This window comes from Trachypithecus francoisi, unplaced genomic scaffold (genome assembly GCF_009764315.1).
Source record: "Trachypithecus francoisi isolate TF-2019V2 unplaced genomic scaffold, Tfra_2.0 Contig00586, whole genome shotgun sequence".
Lineage (NCBI taxonomy): Eukaryota > Metazoa > Chordata > Mammalia > Primates > Cercopithecidae > Trachypithecus > Trachypithecus francoisi.
In genome coordinates, this window is record NW_022680749.1 from 3,384,592 (window position 1) to 3,410,445 (window position 25,854).

At 38.5% G+C, this 25,854-nt stretch overlaps 1 protein-coding gene and 1 long non-coding RNA gene across 4 annotated transcripts in view; one reads left to right on the forward strand and one right to left on the reverse strand.

The window, feature by feature from the left end:
- Nucleotides 1-25,854, forward strand: part of LOC117085949 — a 72,302-nt gene that overhangs the window by 31,463 nt on the left and 14,985 nt on the right. For both annotated transcript variants that reach the window (XR_004438149.1, XR_004438146.1), the window contains exon 3: nucleotides 5,839-5,938. This is a non-coding gene — a long non-coding RNA (uncharacterized LOC117085949). The remainder of the gene's footprint in view (nucleotides 1-5,838; nucleotides 5,939-25,854) is intronic.
- The window catches only part of PRKG1 (protein kinase cGMP-dependent 1), a 1,377,278-nt gene that overhangs the window by 16,317 nt on the left and 1,335,107 nt on the right, over nucleotides 1-25,854 (reverse strand). For both annotated transcript variants that reach the window (XM_033215293.1, XM_033215282.1), the window contains exons 11-12: nucleotides 21,317-21,456; nucleotides 20,329-20,418 (exon numbers count right to left, since the gene is read on the reverse strand). In XM_033215293.1, the coding sequence (XP_033071184.1) occupies nucleotides 20,329-20,418; nucleotides 21,317-21,456 (230 nt within the window). The remainder of the gene's footprint in view (nucleotides 1-20,328; nucleotides 20,419-21,316; nucleotides 21,457-25,854) is intronic.

Below are 25,854 nucleotides of genomic sequence, written 5' to 3' on the forward strand. Positions count from 1 at the left end.
TTAATAGTGTGCAACAAATGATAGTCTCAGAGCTTGCTTTCATGAGTCTCTGATGCCTGTTTGCATTTTGGTGACACTTTTTTTTCCCCCAAAGTTGTGGAGTAAAGTTTCACAAACTGGGCAATGGAATATGGTTACATTTTTACAAAATTTATAAGTGAATCAAGGCTAAAGCAACCACTTTTCAGGTTATCTTTCAGAAAAAGGTAGTATCTTCCAGAAAGAGAATGTCTTTGGTTCAGCTACTAATGTAACTTGAGTTTTTCACTGAAATAATCAGCTTTTCCTAAGACAAATATCATTCTTCTGAAACATAATTAATTCTAGGCATAATGATATGCATTCCTCTAGACTCTAGAATCCTAACTATAGTTACCATGATTCTTGAATCTCTCTTGAATGATATCTGAATGGAACAATTGCGAATTTATGAGCACAAGAGAAAGTTTGAGAACGGCATCTGTATGAGGAAATGAATGATATACTTCATGGTACAATTTTCCTCTGACTTGAAGATATCCTTGGCAGAGCTAAAATTCTATAATCGTATGTATTTGCAAAGGGATTAAAGTATTGCCTTGAAGGTCCTTTCTTCTTTGCCCTTAATTAAGTAGGTTTACCTATCAACAGAAGCATATTTCTTTCACTTGAAGAGATTATTTACCTTAAAGAGTAAGCATCTGTGTATCTATAATTAATATACAGCTTTAGCTACACTGCTATGAATTCAATCCCTTCTCAATGGAGAGCATTGCAAAGTAAAACAAAACAAAACAAAACAAAATGAAAGAGTAAAGGGAATGGTCTTATTTTATTTCACACTATATGTCTTTTTATTATTATTATTTTTTTGAGATGGAGTCTCGCTCTGTCACCCATTCTGGAGTGCAGAGGCACCATCTCTGCTCACTGCAACCTCTGTATCCCGGGTTCAAGTAATTCTCGTGCCTCAGCCTCCCAAGTAGCTGGGACTACAGGCATGCACCACCATGCCCAGGTAATTTTTTATGTTTAGTAAAGATGGGGTTTCACCATGTTGGCCAGGATGGTCTTAACCTCCTGACCTCGTGATCCACCCGCCTCCGCCTCCCAAAGTGCTAGGATTACAGACGTGAGCCACCGTGCCCAGCTGAACTCATTCTTTTTTATGGCTGCATAGTATTCCATGGTGTATATGTGCCACATTTTCTGTATCCAGTCTGTCACAGATGGACATTTGGGTTGGTTCCAAGTCTTTGCTATTGTGAATAGTGCTGCAATAAATATACGTGTGCATGTGTCTTTAAGTAGAATGATTTATAATCTTTTCAGTATATATCCAGTAATGGGATTGCTGGGTCAAATGATAATTCTGATTCTAGATCTTTGAGGAATTGTCACACTGTCTTCCACAATGGTTGAATTAATTTACACTCCCACCAACAGTGTAGCGGCAGTCCTATTTCTCCACATCCTCTCCAGCATCTGTTGTTTCCTGACTTTCTAATGATTGTCATTCTAACTGGCATGAGATGGTATCTAATTATGGTTTTGATTTGCATTTCTCTAATGACCAATGACGATGAGCATTTTTTCATGTGTCGGTTGGCTGCATAAATGTCTTCTTTTGAGAAGTGTCTGTTCATATCCTTTGCCCACTTTTTGATGGGGTTGTTTTTTTCTTGTAAATTTGCTTAAGTTCCTTAAAGATTCTGGATATTAACCCTTGTCAGATGGATAGATTGCAAAAATTTTCTCCCGTTGTGCAGGTTGCCTGTTTACTCTGTTTACATCAGGACTGTCTAACTGTGATTTGAGTGGGCCTTTTTGAAAGCTTACACATTCCTGATTACTGTTAGTAGAAGAGGAGATTATTTCTACAGTTGTGACTCTGGGCAACATACCTCTGCTTCCTTAATAGTCAATTGGTAATAGAATCAAAAGGACAAATGCATTGTTAAGGTTGTAATGAGTAAATGCTTAGGTGAGAGATCAATTTCTCATGAAATCTCTGCAGAGTATTGTATTTGCATTCTTAATAAGCTAGTCATTAGCAGAAAGATGGAAAAATGCTAATACAAACCTAAATTCATGAGAGGAGGCTATATTTTAGAATATGGACCCCGAAGCAAGAATCCTGGGCTCAACTCCAGACTCCATTTACTGTTTGTTCTTGAGCAATTAACTATATGTCTCTGGGTTTCTGTGTTCTCATGTGCAAAATGGGACTAATAAAAGTAACTATCTCATTGGATTGTTGTGAAGATCCAAATAATTAATAATGCATGTACCGAAAATAAGTGTCTGGTACACAACTTGGGCTCACTAAATGTAATAGTAGCCACTATGATTGAGCACTAGAAAACTCTTTTTTAGCTACTATGTCTTAATATAGGAAAATTAACTAACATAGTATAGAAGAGGGATGAAGCATTTTCAGGGTGGAGGTTGGGGGTTTGCAACACCAGTCCTCTCTGTTATTGAAGTGCTTCTGACTGCCAAAGCTAACTGCCACAAATCAACTGTGAAGAATCCTCTGCTAATCTCTGTTCTTTTCACTTTCCCCATGCTTTTCACATGGGCCAAAATTACCCTTTTATTGCCTGCTCTCCCTTTTTCACCATGAAGCAAACGGACCACAAATTGTGCATCTTAAGGTCTTCAGTTCTTGACAACTCTATTTGTTTCCAGTTTTCTCTGTCTTGAGTCATTTTGGAATGTGGAGGGTTTTAGAAATCTAGTTTCCATTCCTTCAACACATTTATAGTGAGTATCTTTCACATATAAATATATTTGTGACTGCTTTTGAAAATTAAATGAAAACCTTGTCTGAAACTTTGATAAATCTGTACAATGCATGTACACAAAATGTTTACCAGCACCTCACTGTCCCATCACTGGATGTGTGATGTAGATAAGTTGTGAATTTTAAAATAGACATCTTGAAAGCAGTCACAAAGCATAGCACTGAGGTGACTCACAATGAAAAATTACTATTAGAATTGCAAATGACAATGTAAATTTGATTTAAAACAAATAAACTCTGTTTCATCAACAGTTTCGAGAGTTGCTTAAAGAAATAAATCACTTGCCTTATATAACTGTTTGAAACAATGAATTATGCCTTGACAGCTGTGTCATTTCAATTTAAAAAAGTAAGAGAGAAGGCCCTTATGCCCTCTTTGGGGATGGATGGTTGTTTTAAGCTAGATGGCAGTAGATAACAATTTGAGAGAAATAGAAGGTTATTTATGAATACTGATAGACTCAAATTAAAATTTAATCACAATGTTTAGTCAACTTGTCATAAACTGAGTTCTTGGATATCAGAATGTAACAGGAGCAAAGCATCTTTCATCAGAATATTTCACCTTTTTCATTGATGAGTAACAACAATCACTGAGTGTATGAACCTGAAGTATGTTGCAATCTGTGCAGATTTAGTGCCAATTGTAAACTGAGGGAGGCTAAATTATTACAAAGATAGACTTAATTTCTTTGAAATACCTTCAATCTATGCCAGCTATTAGGGCATCTAAGATAGAATTTAAATAATTACCACCTTCCACAAAATAGCCAGAACCAATGAGACTAAATATAAAAAGTAATGCAGCATTCATGGGTTTACAACATACATTATGGTATGACATGACCAGAAAGTGAGATGTATGAGATTTGAAAATTATGGTTTCAGAAGTCGTTATTTAAGATATTCAGTAAGAAAAATAAACATACATATGTTAAAAATTCTAATTAAATAATTGAGATGTTAAATTTTATTCAGTTCAAATATACATTAAATACTGATATTAATATATAATACATGTGTTAATGTTATACATTATATTCTATGTTAATATAAATACTAATATATATTTATTTACCATATTAACCACTTACACATTCTTACAAAAATTGCAGGATTTGCCAATTCTTTAAGTGTTAGGGAGGGAAGGTGAATGAAATAAATATAATTTGTACCAACTTATTACAAATAATAGGACAGAACTAGTGGGAGACAAAGTGTCATAAATTAGAAAATAAAGCATAATAGCTAACAAAGAATAAACCAGGGAAATTTATAGGGGCAATTAACATTTCAATGCTGTAGTTCATGTCTCAAAGCTAGGAAATATGTACTAGTCTTCAAGCCATATTCCTATTTGTAAATAGATGGCATCATTTTAATTCTTACTTCTTGACAGCAAATACAACAAATAAAGAGCTGCCCTGTGCTTCGCTTCACTTCTCTTCTCTTCTCTTCTCTCTCTCTCTCTTTTTTTTTTTTTTGGACGGAGTTTCTCTCTTGTTCCCTAGACTGGAGTGCAGTGACGCAATCTCAGCTCACTGCAACTTCTGCCTCCTGGATTCAAGTGATTCTCCTGTCTCAGCCTCCTTAGTAGCTGGGATTCCAGGCACCCACTACCATGCCCAGTTAATTTTTTTGTTTGTGTGTTTTTAGTAGAGATAGGGTTTCACCATATTGGCCAGGCTGCTGTCGAACTCCTGACCTCAGGTGATTCACCCGCCTCAGCCTCCCAAAGTGCTGGGATTCCAGGCTTGAGTCACAGCTCACAGCCTCTGTGCTTCTTTTCTATGTTGATGAGAAGACAGAAAATGAGAAGCAGGGAATGGTCATCTCAGCTGTGAGGTGAGAGGAGGATGATGTCTGGGTTGTCATCAGAGTCTTCCTGTACTAAATCTCTGAGGCTCGGAGTTATTTCCATGTCAGTAATGAATAAGGTCAGGCCAGCCTATCTTCAGATCAGTCTAAGTAAATTTCTTGTATACTTTCAGAATAGCTTTTCCATTATTATTGCTTCTGTCCTCTGACACAAGAGGAAAACTGAATACATTGACAGGGTGGATTTTTTGACCCCAGATATTTTCATATATACTGTGACTAATAGCATAATGGCATAATCTTTCCCTTGGTATTTTTTTATATATTTCTAACAATCTTTAAGATTTTCAACTCCAATTTGAACAAACAGAAAGCTGGTCAATGGCAATATTAATTGGAGCCTGAATGTCTAAAACTATGATTTTTTTTTCCCTGGCAAGTTTTTTGAGAAGGAAAAGGAAAAATCACTTAGAATAAAAATAAGGCTACATGCCTACATAGGAAAGAAAGTTGGCCAGGGATAATTATTCTCAGATGATTTTACCTATAGTGGTTAATTCAGCACCTCTAAATCTTTAGGAACAAGCAGGTAGCCACTATTACTTTAGATCATGACTCTTCATGGAGTATTAAATATATTGGGGGGCTCAGCAATTGTGTACCTCAAATCCAAGTGTGATAAAAGGGAGGAACAATGTAAGGACTATTTCTGTAGATTATGACTCTTCATGGAGTATTAAGTATACTGGGGGGCTCAGCAACTGTGTACCTCAAATCAAAGTGTGATAAAAGGGAAGAACAATGTAAGGACCAAAGAGCAACCAAGTGGAAGTAAAGAAATCCATTGACATTTTCCTTCCCTTTACTCCTCCCAAAGTAAGCTGCTTCTTAATAGCAAACCTTTGCTACCAGAGGCATCAGGATACATCTCACTCAGAAGGCTTGGCTGGCATTATGAACAAAATGTGAAATCAAGTTAAATAAGGCAAATTATGAAACAATACTTTCGAAAATAAGTTGAAAACGAATGCCTGTGCATGTTTGATACCTAATGAGTGGACTTTAAATTGAGTTTTATTATTATTATTATTGTTTTTATTGTTCTGGTTAAGAACATCATTAAATGATTTAAAAAGCTATGAGAAGATGTTGTAGAGATCATGGCAGTTGGGAGGCAGGACTAGATTGCAGCTATGGACAGAGTAGTGGATGATGGCTCACACTGTGAATTTCAGCTCCAGATCGACTGCAAGAACAAACCAGCGATTCCAAGAGGACCCAAATACCCTCTGAAGGAAGTGGACTGCTGCAGGACCCAGGAGACACCCCAGAACTGTGAGTGCCTCAACTGTGGAAGTGGGAAAGGGAAACCCTCCTCCCGGGACACACCCCGCCACAGGAGAAGCTGAAGGTCTGTTTTTGGGAGAAGTTTCCGACTTTACTTGGAGTTGAGTCAGTTTGGAGAGCTGAGTGATATACAGGGGAAGAGGAAGCAGCAGAAAGGCCCTGGGAGCTCGCTGGGTCCCCTAGCAGGCCATTCCTGCCTGGCACCAAAGGGATCCAGCAGAAAAGGAGCAGGGGGTAAAACTACACAGGCAGAAGCAAATCTGTAGCTGAACTTTGTAAAAATTTGAACTGGGTGAGAAGTCTCCTGTCAGGAACTCGGGGGAGGACGCAAATCTGGTGTGTGGGCTTCACAAGTGGAGGAAGAACCAAACACTTTTCTTTCAAAGCTGGGAGGCATATAGCCTGGGCCAGGTTTTCAAACCCCTATCACTCTCCACCTGGAAATGGTCTGGGGGCTGTTGGGGTTGGCACAGTGGAAGTGAGACTGGCCCTTCAGTTTGCATGGGAGCTGGGTGAGGCCTGTGACTGCCTGCTTTCCCCCACTTCTCTGACAACCTGCATGACTCAGCAGAGGCAGCCATAATCCTTTTAGGTACACAACTCCAGTGACCTGGGAATCCCACCTCCATCCCCCACAGCAGCCACAGCAAGACCCACCCAAGGAGAGTCTGAGCTCAGACACACCTAGCCCCACCCCCCACCTGACAGTCCTTCCCTACCCACACTGGTAGCGGAAGACAAAGGGCATAAAAACTGGGAGTTCTAGGATCCCGCCCACCGCTGGTTCCTCCCCGTAATACCACAACTGATGCTTTCTGGAAAGTGCCACTTCCTGACAGGAGGCCAAACAGCACAAAAAAAGAACATTAAACCACCAAAGCTAAGAACCTTCATGGAGTACATTGTACCCTCCACCACCTCTACCAGAACAAACATTGGTATACAAGGCTGGGAGAACCATAGATGGTTCATATCACAAGACTCTGTGCAGACTACTCCAAGTACCAGTACGGAGCCAGGTAGACTGGCTGGGTGGCTAGACCCAGAAGAGAGACAATAATCGCTGCAGTTTGGCTCACAGGAGGCCACATGCATAGGAAAATGGACAGAGTACTACATCAAGGGAACACCTAGTGGGACAAAAGAATTGGAACAACAGCTTTCAACCCTAGACCTTCTCTCTGACAGAGACTATCCAAATGAGAAGGAATCAGAAAACAAACCCTGGTAATATGACAAAACAAGGCTCTTCAACACCCCCCAAAAATCACACTAGTTCACCAGCAATGGATCCTAACCAAGAATAAATCCCTGATTTACCTGAAAAATAATTCAGGAGGTTAGTTATTAAGCTAATCAGGGAGGGACCAGAGAAAGGTGAAGCCCAATGCAAGGAAATCCAAAATATGATACAAGAAGTGAAGGGAGAAATATTCAAGGAAACAGATGGCTTAAAAAACAATAAAAAATTCAGGAAACTTTGGACACACTTTTAGAAATGCAAAATGCACTGGAAAGTCTCAGCAATAGAACTGAACAAGTAGAAGAAAGAAATTCAGAGCTCAGAGACGAGGTCTTTGAAATAGCCCAATCCAACAAAGGGAAAGAAAAAAGAATAAGAAATATGAACAGCCAGGTGTGGTAGCTTATGCCTGTAATCCTAGCACTTCCAGGGGCTGAGGCGGGTGGATCACGAGGTCAGGAGGTCAAGACCATCCTGGCTAACATGGTGAAACCCCATCTCTACTAAAAATGCAAAAAATTAGCCAGGCGAGGCGGTGGGCGCCTGTAGTCCCAACTACTTGGGAGGCTGAGGCAGGAGAATGGCATGAACCCGGGAGGTGGAGTTTGCAGTGAGCCGAGATCGCACCACTGCACTCCAGCCTGGGCAACTGAGCAACACTCCGTCTCAAGAAAAAAAAAAAAAAGAAAGAAATATGAACAAAGCCTCAAAGAAGTCTGGAATTATGTTAAATGACCAAACCTAAGAATAATTGGTTTTACTGAGGAAGAAGAGAATTCTAAAAGCTTGGAAAATGTATTTGGTGGAATAATCAAGGAAAACTTCCCCAGCCTTGCTACAGACCTAGACATCCAAATATAAGAAGTACAAAAAACACCTGGGAAATTCGTCTCAAAAAGATCTTTGCCTAGGCACATTATCATCAGGTTATTATCCAAAGTTAAGACGAAGTAAAGAATCTTAAGAGCTGTGAGGCAGACACACCAGGTAACCTATAAAGGAAAACCTATCAGATTAACAGCAGATTTCTCAGCAGAAACCCTACCAACTAGAAGGGATTGGGGCTCTATCTTCAGTCTCCTCAAGCAAAACAATTATCAGCCAAGAATTTTGTATCCAGCAAAACTAAGCATCATATATATATGAAGGAAAGATACAGCCTTTTTCAGAAAAACAAATGCTGAGAGAATTCACCGTTACCAAACCACCACTACAAGAACTGCTAAAAAGAGCTCTAAATCTTGAAACAAATCCTGGAAGCATATCAAAACAGAACCTCTTTAAAGCATAAATCACACAGGACCTATAAAACAAAAATACACGTTAAAAAGCATAAACAAAAAACAGAAACAAAATATACAGGCAACAAAGAGCACAAGGAAGGCAATGATACCTGACATTTCAATACTAACATTGAATGTAAATGGCCTAAATTGGCCACTTAAAAGATATGGAACCGCAGAATAGATGCAAACTTGCCAATCAACTATCTGCTGCCTTCAGGAGACTCACCTAACACATAAACACTCACATAAAATAAAGGGCTGGGAAAAGACATTTCATGCAAAGGGACACCAAAAGCCAGCAGAGATAGCTATTCTTACATTAAACAAAACAAACTTTAAAGCAACAGCAGTTAAAAGAGACAGAGGGGCATTAAATAATGATAAAAGGCTCTGTCCAATAGGAAAATATCACAATCCTAAACATACATGTGCCTAACACTTGAGCTTTCAAATGTATAAAACAATTACTAATAGACTTAAGAAATGAGATAGATGGCAACTCAGTAATAGTGGGGGACTTTAGTACTCCACTGACAGCACTAGACAGGTCATCTAGACAGAAAGTCAACAAAGAAACAATGGATTTAAACTATATCTTGGAACAAATGGACTTAATAGACACATACAGAACATTTCATCCAACAACCGCAGAATACACATTCTATTCAACAGCACATGCAACTTTTTTTCCAACATAGACCATATGATAGGCCATAAAATGAGCCTCAATAAATTTAAGAATATTGAAATTATATCAAGCACTATCTCTGACCACAGTGGAATAAAACTAGAAATCAACTCCAAAAGGAACCATCAAAACCATACCAAGTACATGGAAATTAAATAACCTGCTCCTGAATGCACATTGGGTCCAAAACGAAATCAAGATGGAAACTGAAAAATTCTTTGAACTGAAAGACAATAATGAAACAACATATCAAAACTTCTGGGATAGAGTAAAGGCTGTGCTAAGGGGAAAGTTCATAGCCCTAAATGCCTACATCAAAAAGACTGAAAGAGCACAAACTGACACTCTAAGGTCACACCTCAAGGAACTAGAGAAACAAGAACAAACGAAACCCAAACCCAGAAGAAGGGAAATAACCAAAATCAGAGAAGAGCTAAATGAAATTGAAGCAAGCAAACAAACAAAAGAATACAAAATACAAATGAAACAAAAAGCTGGTCCTTTGAAAAGATTAATAAAATGGATAGATCATTGGCAAAATTAACCAAGAAAAGAAGAAAGTCCAGATAACCTCACTAAGAAATTAAACAGGAGATATTACAACTGATACCACTGAAATATAAAAGATCATTCAAAGCTACTATGAACACCTCTATGCACAAAAACTAGAAAACCTAGACGAAAAGGATAAATTCCTGGAAAAATACAACCTTCCTAGCTTAAATGAGGAAGAATTAGATACCCTGAACAGACAAGCAGTGATATTGAAATGGTAATTTAAAAATTACCAACGACAGAAAAGTCCAGGATCAGATGATTCATGGAACAATTATAGCAGACATTCAAAGAATTTGTAATAATCCTTTTGACACTATCCCACAAGACAGAGAAAGAAGGAACTCTCCGTAAAAATAATAAGGGTGAAGCCAGCATCACCCTTATACCAAAACCAGGAAAGGGCATAAACAAAAAAGAAAACTGCAGACCAATATTCTTGATGAACATAGATGCTAAAATCCTTAACAAAATACTTGCTAACCAAATCCAACAATATATCAAAAAGACATTCCACCATGATCAAGTGGGTTTCATACCAGGGATGCAGGGATGGTTTAACATACACAAGCAGATAAATATGATACACCACATAAACAGAATTAAAAACAAAAATTACATGATCATTTCAGTAGCGGCAGAAAAAGCATTCAACAAAATCCAGCATCCCTGAATGATTAAAACTCTCAGCAAAATCTGCATACAAAGAACATAACTTAATGTAATAAAAGTCAACTGTGATAAACCCACAGCCAACGTAATACTGAATGGGGAAAAGTTGAAAGCATTCCCTCTGAGAACTGGAACAAGGCAAGGATGCCCTCTCTCACCACTCCTCTTCAACATAGTAGTGGAAGTCCTAGCCAGAGCAATCAGACAAGAGAAAGAAATAAAGGGCATCCAAATCAGTAAAGAGGAAGTCACACTGTCACTGTCTGCTGACAAAATGATCGCTCACCTTGAAAACCCTACGGACTCCTACAGAAAGCTCCTAGAACTGATAAAAGAATTCAGCAAAGTTTCTGCATGCAAGATTAATGCACATGAATTAGTAGCTCTTCTATATACCAACAGTGACCAAGTGGAGAATCAAATCAAGAACTCAACCCCTTTTACAATAGCTGCAAACAACAACAACAACAACAACAAACACACAACCAAGGAAATAATATATGACCCAAATGACATAAACATCTCATGCTCATGGATGAGTAGAATCAATATTGTGAAAATGACTACATTGCCAAAGCAATCTGCAAATTCAATGCAATCCCCATCAAAATACCACCATCATTCTTCAGAGAATTAGACAAAAAAAGTCTAAAATTCATATGGAACCATAAAAGAGCCCACATAGCCAAAGCAAGATTAAGCAAAAAGAACAAATCTGGAGGCATCACACTATCTGACTTCAAACTATACTATAAGGCCATAGTCACCAAAACAGCATAATACTGGTATAAAAATAGGCACATAGATCAATGGAACAGCATAGAGAACCCAGAAATGAACCCAAATGCTTATGGCCAGCTGATCTTTGAGAAAGCAAACAAAAGTATAAAGTGGGGAAAGGACACCCTTTTCAACAAATGCTGCTGGGATAATTGGCTAGCCATATGTAGGAGAATGAAATTGGATCCTCATCTCTCACCTTGTACAAAAATCAACTCAAGATGGATTAAGAACTTAAACCTAAGACATGAAACTACTAAAATTCTACAAGATAGCATTGGAAAAACCCTTCTAGATACTGGCTTAGGCAAAGATTTCATGACCAAGAACCCAAAACAAAATGCAATAAAAACAAAGATAAATAGCTGGGACCTAGTTAAACTAATGAGCTTTTGCACAGCAAAAGGAAGAGTAATCAGAGTAAACAGACAACCCACAGAGTGGGGGAAAATCGTCACAATCTATACATCTGACAAAGGACTAATATCCAGAATATACAGCAAACTCAAACAGATCAGTAAGAATAAAAACAAATAATCCCATGAAAAGTGGGCTAAGGCATGAATAGACAATTCTCAAAAGAAGATATGCAAATGGCCAATAAACATATGAAAAAATGCTCAACAACACTAATGGTCAGGGGAATGCAAATCAAAACCAAAAGGTGATACCACCTCCCTCCTGCAAGAATGGCCATAATCAAAAAATCAAAAAAACAGTAGATGCTGGCATGGATGCCAGTGAACAGGGAACACTTCTACACTAGGGAATGTAAACTAGTGCAGCTGCTATGGAAAACAGTGTGGAGATTCCTTAAAGAACTAAAAGTAGAACTATCATTTGACCCAGAGGAAAAGAAATCATTATTCAAAAAAGATACTTGCATACTCATGTTTATAGAAGCACAATTCACAATTGCAAAATCATGGAACCAACTCAAATGCCCATCAATCAATGAGTGGATAAGGAAACTGTGATATATGTGTATGGGCATATATACATGTATATACACATATGATGCATATCTATATCTATATATGGATATATAGATATATATGATGGAATACTATGCAGCCATACAAAGGAATGAATTAACAGCATTTGCAGGGAACTGGATGAGATTGGAGACTATTATTCTTTTTTTTTTTTATTTTTTATTTTTTATTATACTTTAAGTTCTAGGGTACATGTGCATAACGTTTATATCATGTATAACTCCCCAATGCAATCCCTCCCTCCTCCCCCCTCCACATGATAGGCCCCAGTGTGTGATGTTCCCCTTCCCGAGTCCAAGTGATCTCATTGTTCAGTTCCCACCTATGAGTGAGAACATGCAGTGTTTGGTTTCTCTTCTTGTGATAGTTTGCTAAGAATGATGGTTTCCAGCTGCATCCATGTCCCTACAAAGGACGCAAACTCATCCTTTTGATGGCTGCATAGTATTCCATGGTGTATATGTGCCACATTTTCTTAATCCAGTCTGTCACAGATGGACATTTGGGTTGATTCCAAGTCTTTGCTATTGTGAATAGTGCCGCAATAAACATACGTGTGCATGTGTCTTTGTAGTAGAGTAATTATAATCCTTTGGGTATATACCCAGTAGTGGGATGGCTGGGTCATATGGTACATCTAGTTCTAGATCCTTGAGGAATCGCCATACTGTTTTCCATAATGGTTGAACTAGTTTACAATCCCACCAACAGTGTAAAAGTGTTCCTATTTCTCCACATCCTCTCCAACACCTGTTGTTTCCTGACTTCTTAATGATTGCCATTCTAACTGGTGTGAGATGGTATCTCATTGTGGTTTTGATTTGCATTTCTCTGATGGCGAGTGATGACGAGCATTTTTTCATGTGTCTGTTGGCTGTATGGATGTCTTCTTTTGAGAAATGTCTGTTCATATCCTTTCCCCACTTTTTGATGGGGTTGTTTGTTTTTTTCTTGTATATTTGTTTGAGTTCTTTGTAGATTCTGGCTATTAGCCCTTTGTCAGATGAGTAGGTTGCAAAAATTTTCTCCCATTCTGTAGGTTGCCTGTTCACTCTGATGGTAGTTTCTTTTGCTGTGCAAAAGCTCTTTAGTTTAATGAGATCCCATTTGTCAATTTTGGCTTTTGCTGCCGTTGCTTTTGGTGTTTTAGACATGAAGTCCTTGCCCATGCCTATGTCCTGAATGGTACTACCTAGATTTTCTTCTAGGGTTTTTATGGTATTAGGTCTAACATTTAAGTCTCTAATCCATCTTGAATTAATTTTCGTATAAGGGGTAAGGAAAGGATCCAGTTTCAGCTTTCTACTTATGGCTAGCCAATTTTCCCAGCACCATTTATTAAATAGGGAATCCTTTCCCCATTTCTTGTTTTTCTCAGGTTTGTCAAAGATCAGATGGCTGTAGATGTGTGGTATTATTTCTGAGGACTCTGTTCTGTTCCACTGGTCTATTTCTCTGTTGTGGTACCAGTACCATGCTGTTTTGGTTACTGTAGCCTTGTAGTATAGTTTGAAGTCAGGTAGCGTGATGCCTCCAGCTTTGTCCTTTTGACCTAGGATTGTCTTGGCAATGCGGGCTCTTTTTTGGTTCCATATGAACTTTAAAGCAGTTTTTTCCAATTCTGTGAAGAAAGTCATTGGTAGCTTGATGGGGATGGCATTGAATCTATAAATAACCTTGGGCAGTATGGCCATTTTCACGATATTGATTCTTCCTATCCATGAGCATGGTATGTTCTTCCATTTGTTTGTGTCCTCTTTGATTTCACTGAGCAGTGGTTTGTAGTTCTCCTTGAAGAGGTCCTTTACATCCCTTGTAAGCTGGATTCCTAGGTATTTTATTCTCTTTGAAGCAATTGTGAATGGAAGTGCATTCCTGATTTGGCTCTCTGCTTGTCTGTTACTGGTGTATAAGAATGCTTGTGATTTTTGCACATTAATTTTGTATCCTGAGACTTTGCTGAAGTTGCTTATCAGCTTAAGGAGATTTTGGGCTGAGACGATGGGGTTTTCTAAATATACAATCATGTCATCTGCAAACAGGGACAATTTGACTTCTTTTTTCCTAACTGGATACCCTTGATTTCTTTCTCTTGCCTGATTGCCCTAGCCAGAACTTCCAACACTATGTTGAATAGGAGTGGTGAGAGAGGGCATCCCTGTCTTGTGCCAGTTTTCAAAGGGAATTTTTCCAGTTTTTGCCCATTCAGTATGATATTAGCTGTGGGTTTGTCGTAAATAGCTCTTATTATTTTGAGGTACGTTCCATCAATACCGAATTTATTGAGCGTTTTTAGCATAAAGGGCTGTTGAATTTTGTCAAAAGCCTTTTCTGCATCTATTGAGATAATCATGTGGTTCTTGTCTTTGGTTCTGTTTATATGCTGGATTACGTTTATTGATTTGCGAATGTTGAACCAGCCTTGCATCCCAGGGATGAAGCCCACTTGATCATGGTGGATAAGCTTTTTGATGTGCTGCTGAATCCGGTTTGCCAGTATTTTATTGAGATTTTTGCATCGATGTTCATCAGGGATATTGGTCTAAAATTCTCTTTTTTTGTTGTGTCTCTGCCAGGCTTTGGTATCAGGATGATGTTGGCCTCATAAAAAGAGTTAGGGAGGATTCCCTCTTTTTCTATTGATTGGAATAGTTTCAGAAGGAATGGTACCAGCTCCTCCTTGTACCTCTGGTAGAATTCAGCTGTGAATCCATCTGGTCCTGGACTTTTTTTCGTGGGTAGGCTATTAATTGTTGCCTCAATTTCAGAGCCTGTTATTGGTCTATTCAGGGATTCAACTTCTTCCTGGTTCAGTCTTGGGAGAGTGTAAGTGTCCAGGAAATTATCCATTTCTTCTAGATTTTCTAGTTGATTTGCGTAGAGGCATTTATAGTATTCTCTGATGGTTGTTTGTATTTCTGTGGGGTCGGTGGTGATATCCCCTTTATCATTTTTTATTGCGTCTATTTGATTCTCTCTCTTTTCTTCTTTATTAGTCTTGCTAGCGGTCTGTCAATTTTGTTGATCTTTTCAAAAAACCAACTCCTGGATTCATTGATTTTTTGGAGGGTTTTTTGTGTCTCTATCTCCTTCAGTTCTGCTCTGATCTTAGTTATTTCTTGCCTTCTGCTAGCTTTTGAATGTGTTTGCTCTTGCCTCTCTAGTTCTTTTAATTGTGATGTTAAAGTGTCAATTTGAGATCTTTCCTGCTTTCTCTTGTGGGCATTTAGTGCTATAAATTTCCCTCTACACACTGCTTTAAATGTGTCCCAGAGATTCTGGTATGTTGTATCTTTGTTCTCATTGGTTTCAAAGAACATCTTTATTTCTGCTTTCATTTCGTTGTGTACGCAGTAGTCATTCAGGAGCAGGTTATTCAGTTTCCATGTAGTTGAGGGGTTTTGATTGAGTTTCTTAGTCCTGAGTTCTAGTTTGATTGCACTGTGGTCTGAGAGACAGTTTGTTATAATTTCTGTTCTTGTACATTTGCTGAGGAGTGCTTTACTTCCAATTATGTGGTCAATTTTGGAATAAGTGCGATGTGGTGCTGAGAAGAATGTATATTCTGTTGATTTGGGGTGGAGAGTTCTATAGATGTCTATTAGGTCCGCTTGGTGCAGAGATGAGTTCAATTCCTGGATATCCTTGTTAACTTTCTGTCTCGTTGATCTGTCTAATGTTGACAGTGGAGTGTTGAAATCTCCCATTATTATTGTATGGGAGTCTAAGTCTCTTTGTAGTCTCTAAGGACTTGCTTTATGAATCTGGGTGCTCCTGTATTGGTGCATATATATTTAGGAGAGTTAGCTCTTCCTGTTGAATTGATCCCTTTACCATTATGTAATGGCCTTCTTTGTCTCTTTTGATCTTTGATGGTTTAAAGTCTGTTTTATCAGAGACTAGGATTGCAACCCCTGCTTTTTTTTGTTCTCCATTTGCTTGGTAGATCTTTCTCCATCCCTTTATTTTGAGCCTATGTATGTCTCTGCATGTGAGATGGGTCTCCTGAATACAGCAGACTGATGGGTCTTGACTCTTTATCCAGTTTGCCAGTCTGTGTCTTTTAATTGGAGCATTTAGTCCATTACATTTAAGGTTAATATTGTTATGTGTGAACTTGATCCTGCCATTATGATATTAACTGGTTATTTTGCTCATTAGTTGATGCAGTTTCTTCCTAGCCTCGATGGTCTTTACATTTTGGCATGTTTTTGCAATGGCTGGTACTGGTTGTTCCTTTCCATGTTTAGGGCTTCCTTCAGGGTCTCTTGTAAGGCAGGCCTGGTGGTGACAAAATCTCTAAGCATTTGCTTATCTGTAAAGGATTTTCTTTCTCCTTCACTGATGAAGCTTAGTTTGGCTGGATATGAAATTCTGGGTTGAAAATTCTTTTCTTTAAGAACGTTGAATATTGGCCCCCACTCTCTTCTGGCTTGTAGAGTTTCTGCCGAGAGATCTGCTGTCAGTCTGATGGGCTTCCCTTTGTGGGTAACCCGACCTTTCTCTCTGGCTGCCCTTAAGATTTTTTCCTTCATTTCAACTTTGGTGAATCTGGCAATTATGTGTCTTGGAGTTGCTCTTCTGGAGGAGTATCTTTGTGGCGTTCTCTGTATTTCCTGAATTTGAATGTTGGCCTGCCCTACTAGGTTGGGGAAGTTCTCCTGGATGATATCCTGAAGAGTGTTTTCCAACTTGGTTCCATTTTCCCCCTCACTTTCAGGCACCCCAATCAGACGTAGATTTGGTCTTTTTACATAATCCCATACTTCTTGCAGGCTTTGTTCATTTCTTTTTCTTCTTTTTTCTTTTGGTTTCTCTTCTCGCTTCATTTCATTCATTTGATCCTCAATCGCTGATACTCTTTCTTCCAGTTGATCGAGTCGGTTACTGAAGCTTGTGCATTTGTCACGTATTTCTCGTGTCATGGTTTTCATCTCTGTCATTTCGTTTATGATCTTCTCTGCATTAATTAGTCTAGCTGTCAATTCTTCCACTTTTTTTCAAGATTTTTAGTTTCTTTGCGCTGGGTACGTAATTCCTCCTTTAGCTCTGAGAAGTTTGATGGACTGAAGCCTTCTTCTCTCATCTCGTCAAAGTCATTCTCTGACCAGCTTTGATCCGTTGCTGGCGATGGGCTGCGCTCCTTTGCAGGGGGAGATGCGCTCTTATTTTTTGAATTTCCAGCTTTTCTGCCCTGCTTTTTCCCCATCTTTGTGGTTTTATCTGTCTCTGGTCTTTGATGATGGTGACGTACTGATGGGGTTTTGGTATAGGTGTCCTTCCTGTTTGATAGTTTTCCGTCTGACAGTCAGAAGGACTGTCTGTTGGTCTGTTGGAGATTGCTTGAGGTCCACTCCAGACCCTGTTTGCCTGGGTATCAGCAGCAGAGGTTGCCAAAGATAGAATATTGCTGAGCAGCGAGTGTACCTGTCTGATTCTTCCTTTGGAAGTTTCCTCTCAGGGATGACTCCACCCTGTGAGGTGTGGGGTGTCAGACTGCCCCTAGTGGGGGATGTCTCCCAGCTAGGCTACTCAGGGGTCAGGGACCCACTGAGCAGGCAGTCTGTCCGTTCTCGGATCTCAACCTCCGTGTTGGGAGATCCACGGCTCTCCCCAAAGCTGTCAGACAGAGTGGTTCGCCTCTGCACCGCCCCCGCTGCTTCCCCTATTGGACCTCAGCTGTGGGCTGTCCCCAGAGGTGGAGTCTACAGAGACAGGCAGGTTCCTTGAGCTGCTGTGAGCTCCACCCAGTTCGAGCTTCCCAGCGGCTTTGTTTACCTACTTAAGCCTCAGCAATGGCGGGCGCCCCTCCCCCAGCCTCGCTGCTGCCTTGCGGATAGATCGCCGCAGACGGCTGTGTTAGCAGTGAGGGAGGCTCCGTGGGCGTGGGACCCTCCCGGCCAGGTGTGGGATATATTCTCCTGGTGTGCCTGTTTCCTTAAAGCGCAGTATTGGGGTGGGAGTTACGCGATTTTCCAGGTGTTATGTGTCTCAGTTTCCCTGGCTAGGAAAACGGATTTCCTTCCCCCTTGCGCTTCCAGGTGAGGCGATGCCTCGCCCTGCTTCAGCTCACGCTGGTCAGGCTGCAGCAGCTGACCAGCACCGATTGTCCGGCACTCCCTAGAGAGATGACCCCAGTACCTCAGTTGAAAATGCAGAAATCACCGGTCTTCTGTGTTACTCGCGCTGGGAGTTGGAGACTGGAGCTGTTCCTATTCGGCCATCTTGCTCCGCCCCCTGGAGACTATTATTCTAAGTGAAGTAACTCAAGAATGGAAAACCAAATATCGTATGTTCTCACCGATATGTGGGGGCTAAGCTATGAGGACACAAAGACATACAAATGATGCAATGGACTTTGGGAATTTCGGGGGAAGAGTGGGAGGGGGACAAGAGATAAAAGACTACAAATATGGCGCAGTGTATACTGCTCGTGTGATGGGTACACCAAAATCTCACAAAGCACCACTGAAGAACTTACTCATGTAACCAAATACCACCTGTACCCCAACAACTTATGAAAAAAAAATTTTAAAAAAGCTATAAGAGGATAGTTGGGCTCTCCCTTTGTGGCTTATTACTGCTTTCATGTTTAATTCCACTTGTAAATCTTCTTCTATTCTAATTAGAAAAAAATGTAGAAGACTTCAAATAAATCAGTGAATTGAAATCTTGAGTCAAATATAATACAGTAGAAACACATTAGATATGCCAAATGTTAACTCACAAATTAAAATATTAACTTTGTGCAACAAACTATACATTCTGAGGAAACAGACCACGTCCATTTTGTTTATTATTGGATCCCCAGCCTCTATCACAATGTCTGGTATACAATCTGTATGTACATCTTAACTAGCAATAATGCATAATATATACACTATAATAGCTTAGTACAGATGTTAACCTTATCTCCTAATGCCAATGTTATACATTCCCTTTTATGCTTTTCTAACCTTAAATTTAAGAATTGAAATAAAATACTGATGCAATAGGATACAATGTGGTAACAAGAAATCCATTTGGCATATATGAGTAAGGCCATGGGAATAACAGGTGAAAGGGCCTGTTGTATAATGATATGAAAGTACCATAAGAACACCATTATGAATGAGAATTTAAATCAACAATGTATAAGGAACCACTTGTTTTACTCTGGGATATTTACAAAGTAACAAATATAAAAACCTTACATGGTTATGTACATCAGGGCTACCTATAGCTAAGTTTCAGAAGGATGCTACCCTATGAAGAGGAGTCTGGGGGGCAGATGTCTAAAGGTGAGTGTTCAAAAGAACAAAGATGACTTGTGTATGATCAATAAATCATTCATAGAAAATAATAAAAAGATTATTCATAGGAAAATAAAAGTGTGTTTTTAAAAAACACAGGGTAGATAATGATCTCCTGAGACATTTTATAGGATAAATTATATTAGAAGATAATTAGATAATTTGCTAGTTATCTAAATACGAGATGGAAAAGACAATGAATTTTCATGATTAAAACAAACAAACAAACAAACGAGCACCATCTAGACAAACTTTCCTTGCCTTGCAAGGGTAAGAAGGCAAATCTAAGTCAGATTATTTACATGAAATACTGCTTATAAGTGGATTCTTTTCTTTTTCCTAAGACTAGCCAAGGGATAAAGAGATGGCTGGAAACTTTTGTTAATTTTGAAACCAAAGAGCAATATAGAGAGAAAAATTACTTTGGAAAAAATTCTCAGTGTCACAAAAGGCAAACTGCCTATCTGGAAAAAGAGTAGAGCAATTAAATTGATAGTTAATTCAAATTATAATTATAAAATAACTATAATTCTCTTTCTGCTAAAGCAATGAATGAATTGAATTCCAACTATAGAGTTGTCTAATTCTAACATTCATGCAAAACTAAGGCCATGTATATACTTTGCTATGTACCATTTTTATGATTGACTAAGCCTGTATTGTTAGTTACAAAGTGAGTTTTATTATATGTACAGTAAATCATATGTGTATAGTGGGTTATTCCCTGTGCTTACTTTAAATATTGAAATATAAGCATGTGTAAAGTATAAATATGATTATTATACTTTATTATATTAATTCCTCTTATAGACCAACATGGGCAACTATGTTTTTACAGACATCATAGAAATTTCTTAAATCTCCTACCTATCCCTGAGAATGGTCCAGAGCTCTCCACCTAGACAAGCTTCCATCAGCATATACAAATATTTGCTGTCCTTAAATGTTCTGTACAGTCTGTAAATTGCAAACAAGAAAACAAAGATTATAAACATTATCGTCTTTTACAAGTATGCAATTTTGGGGGACCCAGATTATAGTTTTGATTTGCCAAGTTCAAAATTTTATCAGAATGACAGAGGTCTAAGCCCACACATGGGGAAAATAAATCAATGGCTCAGGAATAGGATTTTAATAGAAGAAACTAGGGCGCCACTCTCTCCCTTGAAATGGATTAATCATAATGATTATGGACAAAGAGGGTTTCTTGGGGTTCTTCCCATTCCAATTTGGGTGATGTTTTGAGCATGGACTGTTGGGGCAATGTTTAGTGGTCATCAACATGCAATGAAAATGGGAATAAAGTGGATTAAACTTTACAAATTCAGACATGTATAAATTTCATGTGCTATTCGCTCAAGTTTATGTTACATCCTGTTTTCACTAAGTGGCACTGGAAAATTCACTACATAAAGCTGCTTCTGCATATAAAAATCTCCCCATTATCCCTTTATTAGTACTGAGGTGGAATGGTCAGCTGTCATTTCATTTTTGTAGATCTTCAAAACATATTCAGATAATTAAAGGTTAAATAGTTTGATTTTGAATATTTTGTCTTTTAAGCATCAGAGGTCTATGTGGAGTTTGGGGGTTTAAAAAAAGGTAAAAACGGATTGTTAGAAACTCTGGTACGTCCTTTGGAAACCACATTGTTTTCAGACACTGATTCTCTTTAAAAGAAAGAGTAGAATCAGAACTCTATTTTTAGAAATCAAACAAAACTTTAAGATTAGATTAAAAATAAGTTTCTTTGTGCATACGAAATGTGTTAACAGTGCGCACAGGTGGCAGAGGGTTTTGTGGTGGATTTGTCACTTGGAGTTGGGTACGTCTGTCCCTGGCATGGGGCCTTTACCTCACAATGAAATCGGAATGAGCCCCCTGCATGATCTGCTTCTCTGAGCGGATGTGCTCCTGCTGTCTTGTGTCCACAATGTGACGTTTCTTGAGAATCTTCATTGCAAATGTTTTGGATTCTTCACTTTTCAACTGGACCTTAAAGAAAGAGAGAAGGGAGTAAGAAAAAGCCCATAGACTTATAAAAGGGCATTATTATCCTCAAATTAACAGGTACATGGAGCACTTAAATGAACCTTAGCCACCACGCAAGTCACACACACAGTACATCCTTGCTAGAGCTGGGTTTAACATCCAGGGCTCACAGCTATCATCCAATCTCATGCTCTGAATTGGCTGAAATTTAACTAACTTGATTCCAAATTAATTGTGTTCACATGTGGATTAGAAGAGGGAAAATGTACTTAGTTCTAGTTTTATTATTTCATTTCATAGAGTGTGTTTGAATACATTTTATGATTTTTCTTCTTCAATCAAAATAGTAGAAAAAAATAACTTCTTTTCCAATTTTATTTAAGCAAAGATGGCCAAAAACAGGGTCATATGGGCCTTTATATTCTTCCCCCTTAGTTCTAGTCCACAGATATTTCTAGAGTTTTTAACTTGAGTGGTGGACCCTAGTCTCTCCTGAGACTGCAGACTGTTATTTCTTCAGTACTGACTGTATTCATTTCTTCTTTTTAACCTTGCAGAACTTTCCCTCCCTGCAGTTTAAAGAGAAAAAAAAAATTGTAACAAGATTTTTTTCAGGAGATTTTGAAAACCGTTTGTTTTTCTTCTCAAACAAGCATGATGGCTTTAGTTCCTTTGACCTCAAACTTTACTCTCTAGTAACTGGGAAGACCTGGAGCCTCAATATCTTTCCATGTGCCATGCCTCTCTTGAAGCCCACATGGCTCCCAGTGGCTCCAGAGGAGGCATGGATCTTCCAAATGCCTTACTCAGACAGGGTGCTGTTTAAGGTTTTACAAGAAATTTCAGGAAGGTGACTTGTAGCAAAAACAAAAGAGATAACAGAGCTAATTATTTAAAAGCAATATAAGGACATTATCATCTAGTGCTCTCAAGCAGCAGAATCCTCAGGATGATACCAAACAGCCCATATTATTTGGGAGTAATGAAACCTTGGGGGAAATAACACAGCATGCTGTTTCTGCTTTTCAGCTGAAGTATGGCTGTCCCCTCTTTAGTTGTTCATTATTTACTGCTTCATCAGCAGGGATAGCGAAGTTCTTAAGTGTCTTGTTCCTGCACACATGTACAGATTGAGTTCGATCTTAGAGGACATTAATGTGGCAAGTTCCGTAGGAGGGAGCATGAAGATACTGCAAATATATGGGCCTCGCTTAGCTGCCAGCATTCATGAATCAGTATGACAGGTAAAGGGAAAAATGGGTATTTGAAAATGTCTTTAACAGCCAAAGGCCCTCTACTCTATCTGTGAAACTCAAAGATGACAGATTAGTGTGATACAAATAAATTCAGTTGTAACTCATAATAAAACACAAAATGTGAAAACTCACTTCTAAAAGAAATCTGGGCAGTTAGGGAAGATGGCATGAAAAATGAGCTCTCTTACAGTACTACAATTCAGAGAAGAAGGAGTAGAGTCATATTCCCTCTTCAGAGTCATATCCAGTTAAACTAGTGAGTATTGTTGTGTAGTTCAAAAATGCCTACTATAAAAAGTATTTTCTTCAGTGATGATAATGCAGATTTTTTTTTTTTCTCCGTGAACACAGGGTAGGAGGAAAGAATTCAGCCTTTATAGTCACAGGTCTGGACTTGAATTCTGAGTCTGCTTAGTCTGTCTCAGTTTAAGCAACTAGTCTCTCTCGGGCTAGTTGCTTAACTGCTCTGAGCCCTAGTTCTGGCTGAGGATAATACCAGATACCGCAGTTATTATGATCCTAAATGAGAACACACCACCAAATGGGCATTCATTGATGAACTCTCTGCTTATAACCAGCAATCTCTACTGAATAGGACAAATCAAATGTTGCTATTTCAGAGGAATTAACTGATTTCCAAAAACAATTCCTATCTTTCCCAAGGTGACAGAGCTTTCAAGTGGCAGAACTGGATTCATGTTCAGGTCTTTTTTGGCCCAAGCTATTTCCACCAAATGCTGCTTCCCTTCAGCTGAATACAAACCAATTAAACGCACAGTGATTGACACTTTGCAAATCAAAGTTTAATGGAATCGACTAACTAATGGACTGTGAGATAAACTGAACAATATTTCTATTACCTTTAAGCTTAACTTATGCTAGGCATGTGATTTGGGAGAACAACCAAAGCCTCACTGACATTTTCCTAGGCAATTCCAGGGACCTCCATGTATTAGGGGTTTGGGGTACCTGATTGCTTGAATACTGCAAGGAGAAGCCAAGTAGGGTAGGAAGAGGGTGATGGGAGCTGGTGGGTGGCATATGTCATAAGAGATAGGTGAAGGCTACAGAAATTCTTGGGAATCAGGCTTACTACTTGCCAATTTAAAAACATTAATTACAGAAAGTTTATAGAACTATATTGCTAACCTACTGAGGCTTTCTGCTTTGCCTTTACTTTGTATAGAAGCAGTCCTTGGGTCTAGAATCATCTTCCTTCTTTGCACTCTGTACAAGATCTCATGAGTTCCTTAGGGCAGAGCCCTTAGAATCTCCACTTCCAATTTAAACCAGAATGCTGCAAGACTCACAGAACTCAAGATCCTAACCGGAAAGTCAGGGTACCTGAGGACCACTCGTGTGAACTAACTCAACAGAGACAGTCGAGAATGTTGAAGTTAATTATTTGCATAAAGTCCAAGTAACATATTCATCAGAAATCTTCTGATAAACCAACAACTTTCCAAAGATCATTCAAGAATGTTCAATTCAACATTGTTTCTAATGGAAAATTTTAGAAACAATCTAAATTTCTATCAAGAGGAGGAGCTTGCAAAAATAAATTATGGTATATCCATGCAATGCAACTATAAAAATGATTACTTAGAATTATATTTAACATTATGGAAAAATAACCAAAACAAATAACCAAAACATGAATAAAAGATACTGATTACAAGACAGCATACATTTTATGATCTCACAGTGTGTTTGAATATTAGTGTGTATGTATACATATATATATACACACACACATCTATATGTGAAATTTATGACAAGACAATCAGAAATGTGTTCATCAATACGTTAACAATGATTTTTCCTTAGGGAAATTTTTAGTTGATTTTTACTTCTTTTTACTTTTTGAATTGCTTAACTTTTGAACAATCATCATATCTTGCTTTTATAATGAGTAAAAGTAAAACTCTCATCATGAAAAAACTTGCAAGTCTCTTTTAAATTGTAATAGCTATTTATTATTATTGTCTGAATCTTTCTAATTGATTCTGATTCAACTAGAATTCCATGAATGCAAAGATATGAAGAAATTGTACAGAGCATAACAACCTATTGAGGTCTGGGGCTGAACCACACTATTACCTTTTTACAGGGCTGGCTGCAAACATTTTTTTCAATATAAACTCTGAGTAAGTTACAGCAATTTGTATTTGTTGAGGCTAAGATATTATGTTTTATTATAAAAATATTTTAACAAACCTAATCCATGATGAATTGTAAGGTGACATTTAGTTTTCTTTTTATTTTTCCTGTTGTTCAAATTAATTATACCAAGTCCACTTGTGTCCATTTGAGATAATAATAATGGTGATGATGATGATGATGATGATGATAATGATGATTTTTTAGCAAGTTGCTTAGAGCTATGAAATTACTTTTGAGTATGGAAAGAGATCAGCCAGGAAAAGAGGAGAACGGGAGTGCATATTTTTCTTCTGCCTCTTGCCAAGGACTAGCTTAGATAGTTATGCATGTTCCTCAGGTTTGTCTTCCTTTGAAGTCTGTCCTAATCTCCTAGGTGTACAGGCTAATGCCCTGGTTGAGAGTGTGACTAGTGTGATATTTGACTAATTTTTTTCAATCTCAACCTTTTTTTTTTTCCTTGTTCTCTTGGACAAATTACTCAAACTCTCTCCGCTTTCACTTCCTCATCTGTAATATGGGGATATCCTGATAGATTACCTATGAAAACCAAATAAAAGTGTTATGTATCAAACAAAGTGTTTTCTTTGTTCTGACTGCAACCCACCTCAGTGCTAACAAGTAGATGAGTAAGGATTTGAGAAGCTACTTCTACAATATTGTGGATGCTATAAAAAGAAACAAGATCATATGCTTTGCAGGGACATGGATGGAGCTGGAGGCCTTTATCCTCGGCAAACTAACACAAGAACAGAAAACCAAACACTGCATGTTCTCACTGATAAATGGGAGCTGACTAATGAGAACACATGGACACAGGGAGAGAAACAACACACATGGGGCTTGTCCGGGGAGGGCTGGTGGGTATTGGCAGACAGCATCAGGAGAAATAGCTAATGCATGCTGGCTAAATATCAGATGATGGGCTGATAAGTGCAGCAAACCATCATGGTACATGTTTACCTAGGTAACAAACATGCACATC